The sequence below is a fragment of the Scyliorhinus canicula genome, chromosome 16, assembly GCF_902713615.1.
Source record: "Scyliorhinus canicula chromosome 16, sScyCan1.1, whole genome shotgun sequence".
Lineage (NCBI taxonomy): Eukaryota > Metazoa > Chordata > Chondrichthyes > Carcharhiniformes > Scyliorhinidae > Scyliorhinus > Scyliorhinus canicula.
Window position 1 is genome coordinate 110,420,578 of NC_052161.1, and position 12,580 is coordinate 110,433,157.

At 46.6% G+C, this 12,580-nt stretch overlaps 1 protein-coding gene across 1 annotated transcript in view; it reads right to left on the reverse strand.

Annotated features, from left to right (window-relative positions):
• Positions 1-12,126, reverse strand: part of trim62.1 (tripartite motif containing 62, tandem duplicate 1) — an 87,790-nt gene extending 75,664 nt beyond the window's left edge. The window contains exon 1 of the mRNA XM_038822352.1: positions 11,347-12,126. Coding sequence (XP_038678280.1) covers positions 11,347-11,751 — 405 coding nt within the window. The 5' untranslated portion in view covers positions 11,752-12,126. The remainder of the gene's footprint in view (positions 1-11,346) is intronic.
• Between the last annotated feature and the right edge of the window lie 454 nt (positions 12,127-12,580).

Genomic DNA, 12,580 nt, shown 5'->3' on the forward strand with positions numbered 1-12,580 from the left:
CCAGGCTCTGATGGCCGCAGCCCCTCCCCCCCACCTCACACCCGTTCACTGGCCAGCTTAAGACAGCCAACATGGAGGCCCCCTTGCCTGGTCCCAGGAAAACCAAGAAATCCCCTTTAGCACACAACCCCAGCATACACACTCAAGACCCAAAGAACCATCATTGCAAATGAAAGTCCCAACTCTTCCCTTGTCCAAATAGACATACATACACCAACATGCAGTGAAAAAATAAAGTTAGATGAGGCTACATCGGTACACAAGCCACTCTCAATCCCATTTCTCAATTCTGCCACAGCCCTCTGCCTTCGCAAATGCCCCCGCCACTTCCGCCGTCCCAAAAGAAAGGTCACCCTCAACTTAGCTGGATATATTATGCCACACTGCACCTTGCTGATGTACAGTGCCTTCTTCACCCGGCTGAAGGCCGCCTGCCTCCTCACCAGCTCCACCGTAAAGTCCTAGTACATGCGTATACCAGCTCCAGCCCACTGCACCACCCGCTTCTGCTTTGCCCAGCACAGAATCTTCTCCTTCACGCTGTACCTATGGAAACACACAGTTACTACTCTTGGCGGCTCACTCACCTTTGGTACAGGCCTCCACGAACGATGAGCCCGATCCAGTTTGTATCGGGAGGGATTGTCCAACTCTCCCAATAGCTCCGGCAACATCATGGCAAAATATTCCGTCGGCCTCAGGCCTTCCACCCCTTCGGGCAGACCTACGATCCTCAGATTCTGCTGCCTGGATCGGTTTTCCAGGTCGACCATTTTGGCTCGCAGACCCTTGTTGGTCTCATCACCCTCTGCAGCTCCTTCCCCATCGAGGTGAGTTGATCACTGTGCTGCGATAATGCTTCTTCCACTTCTTTCAGTGTCTCACCTTGCTCCCGCACCTCTGCCGCTGCGCTTGATACCGCCGCCCTCACCGGGGCAATCGCCTCCGCCACCAGCACTTTCAATACCGCCCCCATCGATACTGCCGCCCTCATCGGGGCAATTGCCTCCTCCACCAGCACTTTCAATACCACCCCCATCGATACTGCCGCCCTCATTGGGGCAATTGCCTCCTCCACCAGCACTTTCAATACCGCCCCCATCTCCTTCTTCATCGCTTCCATGTGCTTTGTGAACTGTTTTTCAAGTTCCACAGCTTTGGTCATTTCTTCTGCCTCCCCTGCCCAAGCCTCCACTTTCCTTACAGTTCCTGCGCTAACTTTTTCACTCACTGGTGGACTTCCGTTAACCCCCTTTTTCACGGCTGTTTTTTTCCCCAAACTTGGACATTTCTCCTCCCTGTGCCTCCTTACAGCTTTTTCATCCTCCGTTGCCCCTGAGACCGGGCTTTAAAACCCCGAAAATTCTATTCCCGAGCGGAAGCCCTCCAGTGTGCGGCTGCCTCATGCCCACCGTCACCGGAAGTCACTTTTATTCATTTTATTTTTTTTAAATATAAATTTACAGTACCCAATTAATTTTTTCCAATTAAAGGGCAAATTTAGCTTGGCCAATCCACCTACTCTGCACATCTTTAGGTTGTGTGTCGAAACCCTAGCAGACACGTGGAGAACGTGCAAACTCCACACGGACAGTGACCCAGAGCCGGGATCGAACCTGGGACCTCGGCGCCGTGAGGCAGCAGGGCTAACCCACTCCGCCACCGTGCTGCCCTCTTTTATTCATTTTAAATAACAAACCTGATCATGAGCCTGCCCACAGATGCTATGGTTCTTCCTGCATAGCCCCAGCAGTGCACAGAAAGAGTCCACTAACAGCACTGAGAGAAATCTGTTTTCAGTAGGTCAGCTTGAGGGAGGAATGTTGGCCAGGGCATCAGCAATCCCTCCCGGCTCTTCAAATAGCACAGTGGATCTTTAACATTCACTTCAATAAGCTCCAAGGTTTAGCATCTCATCCGTAAGAAGCATCGTCATCAATTAAACACTCCCTCCAAGTGGTACTGGAGTTGAAACCCACTCTACATGCTCAATTCCCAGAGGGGAGCCGGAACCAAAACTTTGGACTGTGATTTGCCCAGAAAACAGTCAATTATGTTGCAAAGTACTTCATATGCAAAGCACCCTTTGAGCTGTTGGAGGTACATTTTAAGGGTGTATGTCTTTTTCTTTAAATTCTAATCTATTGATGGGAGCACAGTAATTTTTGTCGCAATTTGTTACAAGGTAGAGCAATTAAAAAGAACAAGGAGAAGTACCAGTTTATGATTTTCTCTGTGAAATTAAAAGGCTTCAATCTCCATCCCTCATAAAGTTAACAAGAGGGCCTTTGAACCAGCAGTGCGGCACTGACAATAAAGCACATCTAGAATGTTTTTAAACAGACAGTACTGTACATCATCGGGAAACCGCATAGAAGCACCCTCCAGTACAGTTAATAGCTGGAATCAATCCATAATTACAGACTAACAGGTACATCAAAATGTCAACACTGCTCTGGTTTCAAAGCTCAAAGTTCTTTCACAATATAATGACCCCAAAATTGTTCCTGTCGGTGTTGAGTTAAAACACATTTGCAACAAAAAAAAACTTGCCCCACCAGATTAAATGGCATAACTTGCAATGTTCTAAAACACATGGACCCAAGCAGCCTTTTGGGAGGTTCAGGGATCAATTTTAATCTTTTTATCACCCCCCTCCCCCTCGAGGAGTTGGCTCTTGGTGAGGCGCACTACCAGAAAACAGAGTTGGCGCACTGCCAAATGCTAGTGTCCACGTGACTCCAGACAGTCAACAACACTTGCTGACTGAGCCCAACATCCACTTAGCCAAAACTGTCCAGCAGTGGTTCCTGGATGGGCAAGGAACGAGAGTTGGTAATCCCCTTAGTTACAAGAGCGCTGATTTAAATTGTAGCTTCCTTACTGTTGTTCCAGCTGAGATCAGATAAATGAGCACAAATTGGCGATATTTTAAGTCTTTCCTTGTCCGAGTGGCTCAGCGACATATTCTGGTTCCCAAATGAGCCATGAGGAAAAGAAAACTTTACATTTTATTCAGCAAATGTCAAATAGTCAGACCACAATATCGTGTCAACGTACTACATCTCATTTAGAACTCTATTACTCCCAATGGCCCTTTCGGCCTTTTGGCTATGATGAAGCCTGAGATCAGGTGTAATACCTGTTCTGGTTAGTTTGGATTTAGAGTGCCACTTTTGTGGGGGCCGTGAATTGGGTTCTAGCAAGCAAGGTGATGGATTAAGGGCCATTGCCCCATGCACTCTGTGCATTGAGCTTTGTAACTCGGAGAAAGGAATACATTGAAACGGTAACTGGGCTCTGGTGAAAACCATCTCAATGGGACGGTTTTCACCATCTTGCTGTGGGCAGTTGAGCTGGGCACCAACCTAACCAGCCTTTGCTGAAATGCACTTGATGTGTAGGTATGAGATCCAAGGTAATAACATCTGCACCTTTCAGGACCTCAGGATGCCCCGAAGCATTTTACAGCCAATGAAGTACTTTGTAATATAGGCACTGTTGTAATGTGGGAAACACAGCAGCTGATTTGCACACAGCTCACTCCCCACAAACAACAAATTAAATAATCACTGGATAATTTGTTTCAGTGATTTTGATTTGCGGGATAAAGATTGGCCTGGACACGAAGATAGCTCTCCTGCTCAACCTTGAAAGAGTACCATGGAGTTCTTTTCTGGCCACCAGACAGCAAATGGGGCCTCAGTTGAAAGAGGACATGATCCATTCACACAGGCCAATACTCGTGGCCATGGGAAATGGATTTGATGCAATGTAAAGCAGTCATCACTTGGTAGAAATGAACTGGTATCCAGGTGTCCTGGCCCTTGACTCAACAGACTCATCACTGGGATGTGGAAGTGCGGTTAAACGATAGATTCTGGCTGGGGGAGAACCCTTTCTGGCAGCGCCTCATGCACATTTTTAAAATAATTTTTATTGTCACAAGTAGGCTTACATTGACACTTCAATGAAGTTACTGTGAAAAGCCCCTAGTCGCCACATTCCTGCACCTGGTCGGGTATACACAGGGAGAATTCAGAATATCCAAATTGCCTAATAGGACATCTTTTGGGACTTGTGGGAGGAAACCAGAGCACCTGGAGGAAACCCACGCAGACACAGGGAGAACGTGCAGACTCCGCACAGACAGTGACCCAAGCTGGGAATCGAACCTGGGACCCTAGCGCTGTGATGCCATAGTGCTAACTACTGTGCTGCCCATTGTCGACCCTTCAAGCTGCAAGTTGATTCAATGAGCGGTTGCTCTGCTTCACCTGGAGGGAGAGGCTAGAACGAGTAGGACTATTCTCAGGAAAAGTACTCAGTCGATTTGAACGGAGATTAGGAGGGATTTCTTCCATCAGAGGGTTGTGAATCTTTGGGATCCTCTGCCCCAGAGGGCCATGGCGGCTCAGTAGTTAAATATAATCACGGATGTGAGATCAATGGACGTTGGGGAACAAGGGATATGTGGATTAGGTGAGAAAGCGGAGTTGATGTCGAAGATCAACAAGATATTATTGAATGGTGGAGGAGGCTCAAGGGACCGTGTGGCCTACTCCTGCTCACATTTATTACATTCTTATAATCTTATGTTCATTTACTGGATGGCCTATGGCATTGCTCACAGCAAGTACAGGGTTTTCATGTCCCAGTTTCTTGTTGTGCTGCTACATTGCAGCTGTGCAAACTGTCCCTTTAATGTCACAAGACTGAATGTGATCAGGCGCATCCTGATGACAATTAGAGGCTCACGATTGCATATTTTATTTTTAAAGAACAAACAGCAACGATTTCTGGATGCTGCACCTGAAGTGTGATACTAAAAATGTGGAAATAAACTGTGGGATGCCAGCACGGTGGCGCAGTGGTTAGTACTGCAGTCTCACGGCGTCGAGGACCCGGGTTCAATCCCGGCCCCGGGTCACTGTCTGTGTGGAGTTTGTACATTCTCCCAGTGTCGGTGTGGGTCTCACCCCCACCACCCAAAAGGATGTGCAGGTTCGGTGAATTGGCCACACTAAATTGCCCCTTAATTGAAAAACAAAAGAATTGGGCACTCTAAATTTATTTTTAAAACGGAAATAGACCGTCAGCGCGAGTCCTTTTTAGTCAGAGGCTCTGAGCAACGTTAACTCTTTAAAAGAATGCAGATTGCAGGCCTGGCTGCAGATCAGAACTCTGGATCCTTTTATTGGCAGATCAAACAGTGTGGACTTGGTTATGTTCAGGAGCCCAAAAAATACAGCAAATTTTCCCAGGTTAGGTTGTTGCCGATATCTCCTGTGACACTTATGGGCCTGAACATACAACCGCCTTGGCCTCCAACCTTTGCAGCTCACAAGAACAGAAGCTTTCACATCTCCACGGTGGACAATTGTTGTTGCGGGCTCAGTAGTGACGAATTAGGACTATTATTTCTGGACACGACATCAGACTTCCCCAGTGTTGTAATGAGAGGGAGCAGGTTTCGAAGAGCGGTGCGAGATCCTGCTCAATGTAGCAGTATTACGTTATTATTTAGTATTGTTACCAGGCCTTTAGGAGAGTGGTGCTCCAACAAACCACAAAAAACAGTCTTCCTCGTTTGCCTCCATCCAATAGATCTTTTGAAGGTTTAATCTACCAGAAATCTACATTTTGCAATTGTGTCTAACAATAGATCTTTGAAGATTTGGCTCCAGGGTAACAACAGTAGCGCTGGCAGCAAAAGTGCCCTGAAGAAACAGATTCATGCCACCTCATGTCTAAACTGATTTTTAACATGAACCCCCCTTCATTTGTACAACATTTCAGGATTATCTGCATTGAGGAACATGAGCCTGACAAACGGGTTAAGCTGCAAAGAATTGGCTTGTTTCAGGACTTGAGTAAATCAGAAGATAGATAGAGGCAGCCAAGTGTCAAATCTACCAATAATCTTCAACACCTTTAACAAAAATCAAAAACCAGAGGATAATAGTTGTTGATGGAACCAGCAGCAATAGGACAAATTTGCATCTGTAGAATTTGGGTGTGTGACTGTTTTTTGTGGTCAGGAGCATTTTGTTTTTAAATCAGGGTGGAGGTTTCTATCAGTCAACAATGGCAGAGGTGTATTACTGGTCTGTATGGTTTCATTGAATCCTTAACCTGCATGTGGCCAGAGCCACAATGGCACATTCCATGGCATGAACCCCTGCCAGGAGTTGCATTTTCCTTCAGACGCACCCAGTTGGGCAACTTTCAGAGGTGGGTTTTCAGTTACAACAGCAATTGTACTGGATAATTTACAATACAGGGTCATCTCAGTTGGTGATTTTGGCAATGGGGATAAAACAGGAAGAGGGTAACACTGCACAAAATGTTCATCCACAAATGTACTTAATGCAATTAAAGAATTCAAAAGGTCACCTACATTAACCATCTGCATCCAAGAAATTTGTTATCATTTTATGATATCTGCTACAAAATATAATGGGCACTATTTCCGAATACCTGGCCACTGTGGAACTCGGTTATGCAGACCAATTCCTGGTCAAGGCTGATCTAAATCATGACCATAATCAGAACTACCTTTCATTTTGTCAGCTCTTGGCTAATAAAGGGTATCACAACCAGGACTTCTGAACAATAACCAAAGCTCTACTCATTGGACACCCTGACTGCGATCAGGCTTGGCTGGAATGCCCCCTGTTGCCACATGATCTACTGGAATTCAGCATCCAGGTCGGCACACTGGATAACAAAGGTAGCTCACAGCTAGGGAACTGAACAAATCAGGGTCTTCAAACGAATGTGGAAGAAAATGTGTGTGGTGGAGCCGGGAATGGGGTCCAGATACCATTCGGAACAAGAGGGTGGGGAGAATCATGCAAGAGGTTGCACAGCCTGTGTGTAGAGTGAGTATTTGCTCATTTGGAGGGCTGGATAGGAAGCAGCTGTTCCCCTCAGTTGAAGTGCCAGTAACAAGGGGCCATAATTTTACGGTGAAGGGCAGGAGGTTTAGAGGGGATTTCAGGAAAGGGTTTCACCTAGAGGGAGGTGGGTGTCTGGAATGCACCTGGGAGGATAATAGAGGCGGGAAACCTCACAATCTTTAAAACGTATGTTTACCAGCACTCGAAAGGTCATAAAATTCAAAGCTATGGGCCAAGTGCGGGATTAGTTTTGTTCCGTTAGTGTATACTTGATGGGCCGAAGGGCCTCTTATGTACTCTGTGACAAAGGGCTGAATGGCTCCCTTCTGCACTCTATCAATGCTGTGATCCTGGTGGCCTTTCGCAGCCCTATTGAGGAGTTTTGCGGCAAAAGACAGGAAGAGGTTGTTTGAGCTGACAGTAAGAGGAGTTACCAGATTTAAGATCATTGGCAAACTGGCCAGAGGAGAGACGAGGAGAAATTTTCTTTAAAAATAAAAGGCAGCGAGTTGTTGCGATCTGCAATGCGCTGCCCGAAAGGGTGGTGGAAATGGAACAAACAATAATCTTTATTAGTGTCACTAATAGGCTTACATTAACACTGCAGTGAAATTGAATAAGTAAGTGAAAAGGAAAAGGTGCAGCACGACAGGGGAAAGGGCAGGGACAGATGGATGAACTTCAAATGGTCCAGATAGCCTCCTTCTGTGCTGTATGATTCTATTTGTATATTTATCTGTAAAACCAATGCACTTGGTATACTTTGGTTTATGAAGGAAAAATAATATTCCAGGTTTGAATTTTTTGGTGTCATCCACTGCAGGTACTGACAGGCAGCACATTCCACTTTATTGACACAAAATAACATTGAGAACTTGTAACTTTGATGGAAGCAGTGCAGACATAGCCGATATCATCAGCCGTGACCCAATCCCATCAATCAATTAGTTAAACTAAAAATGGTGTATGGTTTAACAGCAAAAAATGAGATGAGGAATTGGAGGAACTGGCAATGTCATGGTAATGTGAATGGACAGTAATCCAGAGGCCCAGCCTAATCCCCTGGGACATTGGTTCAAATCCCACCACCACTGCCGCTGGTGGAATTGAAATCCAACATAAAGATCTGGGTTTGAAAGCTAGTCTCAGCGATTGTGATTAAAAATCCAACTGCTTCGCTGAGATCCTTTAGAGAAGGAAATACGCCATCCTTACCTGGTCTCTAGCTACTCAGTGGTTGGGCAAAAATGTTGGCTTTGTAAGCGAAGCCCACATCCACGAAAGAATAAATGTAAAAATCGTGAATAGGAAAAGAGCAGTTTCGAACTGAGCAACAAAGTTTAGAATTCCTAGGCTTCGTCAGTGCTATTCACTGGCGCTCAATTTGGGTTCTGCCTAGGCCATTCATTGCAGCCTTAGTTCAAACACAGACAAAGAAAGAGCTGAAGTCAGACTGACTATCCTTGATATCAAAGTAGCATTTGACCGAATGTGGCACCAGGACGCACTAGCAAAACTGGAGACAGTAGAAATCGGGGGAAATCTCTCCATTGGTTGGAGTCAAACCTAGCACAAGGGAAGATGGTTGTGTTTGTTAGACATCAATTATCTCCGGAAATCATAGAACATAGAACAGTACAGCACAAAACAGGCCCTTCGGCCCTCGATGTTGTGCCGAGCAATGATCACCCTACTTAAACCCACGTAACCCGTATACCCGTAACCCAACAATCCCCCCATTAACCTTACACTACGGGCAATTTAGCATGGCCAATCCACCTAACCCGCACATCTTTGGACTGTGGGAGGAAACCGGAGCACCCGGAGGAAACCCACGCACACACAGGGAGGACGTGCAGACTCCACACAGACAGTGACCCAGCCGGGAATCGAACCTGGGACCCTGGAGCTGTGAAGCATTGATGCTAACCACCATGCTACCGTGAGGCCCCCCCCCCCCCCCCCCCTCAAAGTAGCGCCCGAAGCTCAACCACCTTCAGTTACTGCCATTCATCATAGGTCAGAAGTGGCGATGTTCACACCAGTTGTGACTACTCAGATACTGAAGCAACCTTCATGTCCAAATGCAGCACGACCTGGACAATATTCAGGCTTGAGCTATTAAGTAAGAAGTTATATCCGTGCCACACAAGTGTAGGCAATGATCATTTCCAGCAAGAAAGAATCTCCCCTTGACATTCAATGGCATTACCATCACTGAATCCCCTCACTATCAACATTCTGGGGGTTACCATTGACCAGAAACTGAACTGGACTAGCCATATAAATACTGTGGCTACAGGAGCAGGTCAGAGGCTGGGAATTCTGCAGCAAGTAATTCTATCTCCTGACTCCCCAAAGTCTGTTCACCATCTACAAGGCACAAGTCAAGAACGTGGTAGAATATTCTTCACTTGCCTGGATGAGTGCAGCTCCAACAACATTCAAGAAGCTCAACACAATCCAGGACGAAGCAACCTGCTTGATTGTCACCCGATCCAGCACTTTAAGCATTCACTCCCTCCAACAAACAGTGACAGCCATGTGTACCATCTACAAGATGCCCTGCAGCAACACACCAAAGCTCCTGAGACAGCACCTCTTGAACGTACAACCTCTGCCGCCGTGAAGGACAGGGTCAGCAGACACATGAGAACACCACCACAAGCCATTCACCATCCTGACCTGTAAATATATTGCCATTCCTTCATTGTTACTGGGTCAAAATGCTGGAGTGCCCCTCCTCACAGCTGGTGTCACTGCGGGTGTACCAATATCGTTGTTTAAGAAAGTGGCTCACCACCAACTACTCGAGGGCAATTCGGAATGGCCAATAAATGCTGGCCTAGCTGGCGAAGCCCACATCCCATGAAAGAATTTAAAAGCTGTAATTTAGTAACATTTGCTTCGGAGTCAGAAGGTTGTGAGTTCAAGTCTTACTTTAGGAGACTGAAGCACAAAATCTAGCCTGGTGCCGATTTTAGTGCTACACAAATCAGGATGTGATCTTTTCAGTGGATACTAAAACTGAGCATTAATCTGCCCTCTCAGGTGAATGTAAAAATCTCCATGGCATTATTTTGAAAAAGAGCAAGGGACAGTCCCCCTGCCGTTCTGGCCAATATTTACCCCTCACCCAACATCACTAAAAAACAATGATTTGCTCATCATCACAGTGCATAAATTACCTGCAACATTTCCTACATTACAACGACCACTCCAACAGCAAAGGTGCCTTTTTGGGGTTTATAAAACAGCTTTAAGACATCCAACAGTTCGGAAAGGGGCAGGACAAATGCTGAAGTGGCCACAATTAGCTTGAGCTCTCCTTGAGCAGGGTAAAGAAAAATCATCGAAGGTCAGCATGCAGTGATCCCCGAAGGGATTACCTGTGAAAATGGGCTCCCGCCATCAAGATGCTTCCTGACACACAGTCAAGACTCCAGCCTCAAAAACTGGCTAAGAAAGAGGCTGAGGCTACAGATGATCATTTCTCCATGATCTGTGTTGTGTGTTCCCCCCCCCCCCCCCCCAAAACAAATTATCAGCACTTCCTGAACAGGGGAAAGTGCAAAAATCCAAAACAAACTGTACCATTTAAAAGGATTGCACGCTTCAATTAAAAATGTCTAAAGCAGCCCCTTAATATCACCTGATTACCCTGCTCATCGCATCTCACATCTTTTATTTTTTAAATTTAGAATACCCAATTAATTTTTTCCAATTAAGGGGCAATTTAGCGTGGTCAATGCACCTAACCTGCACATCTTTGGGTTGTGGGGGAGAAACCCACGCAAACACGGGGAGAATGTGCAAACTCCACACGGACAGTGATCCAGAGCCGGGATCGAACCTGGAACCTCGGCACCGTGAGGCAGCAGTGCTATCCACTGAGCCACCATGCTGCCCTGCATCTCACATCTTAACTGGCCTGATTCAGGAATCATCCCACTCCAGGGCGAATTTGGCAAATACTTTTCATCAGACACTGCCCCTTTAAATATGGAGTTAAGGATTCTATAATGCTCAGTTAGCTCTGGCTGTTAAACATTTGCTTCCACGTCCACAGGATATATTTAGGTTATGGTGAAGTTATTTTTATGTCCCCCCTCAATTCCACCCAAACTCCCAGAGCCCACTCCCTCTCCTCCCCCAAATTCAGTGCATCAGATTATCAGGAATCTCTGGACAAAACGACTGCCACTGGTGCCCAGAGAGATTTTTTTTGTTTTAAAAATAATGTCTCGACAGCTTGGCTTCTGTTTAGTAAATATTATGCCAATGAGCTGACACAAATTACATTTACAAACGACATGGTTTGGGGGGGGGGGGGGGAATACCACGAGTATGACAGTATTGGTCTTCCTTTAGATCGAAGCCCCTTTAAGATTAAGACTGTGTTCTTTTCATTAAGGAAAACACGGAGGCAGTGGTCGAGCTTTACCTGGATTTCTTCAAAGGATTCTTCGATGTTGGTGACATGGTGTTGTTCGTGCAGAGCAGGCTCGTCGCAAAAGAAACACACCAGGCATTTGTCATTCAGGCAGAACAGCTTGACTTTGTCATGGTCCTTACAGGGAAAGGAATTCCTCTGGGCTTGTAGGATGGCGTCCAGCGGGAAAGCGCTGTACCTCTCCACGATATTGGACAGCTTGAGGCTGGGGGAGAGCAAGGGGTCCCTGAAGCTCCTTCTGCACTCGGGGCAGTCCCTGGAGTTCTGATCCTGCCTGTTCCAGTGCTCAGTGATACACTTCCTACAGAAATAATGCTCGCAGCCAAAGCTCACGGGATCCTGGTAAATGCTCAGGCAGATGGAGCAAAGCAACTCGTCTTTGAGACTGCAAGCCATAGGGGCACAAAGGCTGGCGGGGTGTGTTTTTTTTCCCCCAGACCCGTCTGCAAATAAGGAGCTGCTCTCCCTCTCTGCCCCCGATCTGATGTGAATTCCTCCCTGCGATAGTCCTCACTGCTGATCAATTTCATTCCAGGAAGTGTTCCTGCGGGAAGCACCAAACTGCTACCTGAGACAAAAAGAGGGGTAGGGGCTAGAAAGCCAACATTAATCTCTTGAGCCTTAGCGCCATCAAAAAGCATCCTCTTGCATCATCTATCGCTCAGACTGTAAACTTGGCCAAGCCAGTTACCATTCCCCATTCCAGACGATTGCAATTCCTTTAAAGGTTAAACTCCCGACGTTTCAGTTTTGGCTGCCTTTCCCTTCCCCAAGGAAATGGTTGCGTCCTGCCTGTTATTGTGTTACATTTAATGTTGCAACTGGATTCGCTACCTCAAAAGAAAAGGGGAAATCATTCTTAAACCGGGCGCCAGTGCAGGCTGCGAATTGTGCGGGTGCCCCGCTGCTCGCGGTGCCCGACCCCCCCCCCCCCCCCCCCGGGCATGATTGGAATCCCCGCTCCCCATCGGGAACAAGTAAAATCTACTTTTAGGATCAGCTAAACTTTGCCAATTTTCGACTCTCGCCTCTTGAAAGCTAAATTTCAAACATCCTCCGCTTCCGAGCTCCAAGGGTGATGATGCCAGGTGGTGAGTGCTGGCTTGCAAGTCAACTGTGAAGGCATCACCGCCCAGGTCTAATCAGACCCCCAGTTTGATGTGTCCCTGAGGCCAGCGCTTCTATTTGAAGAGTTCAATGCCACCGAAATGGCATGAAACTCATG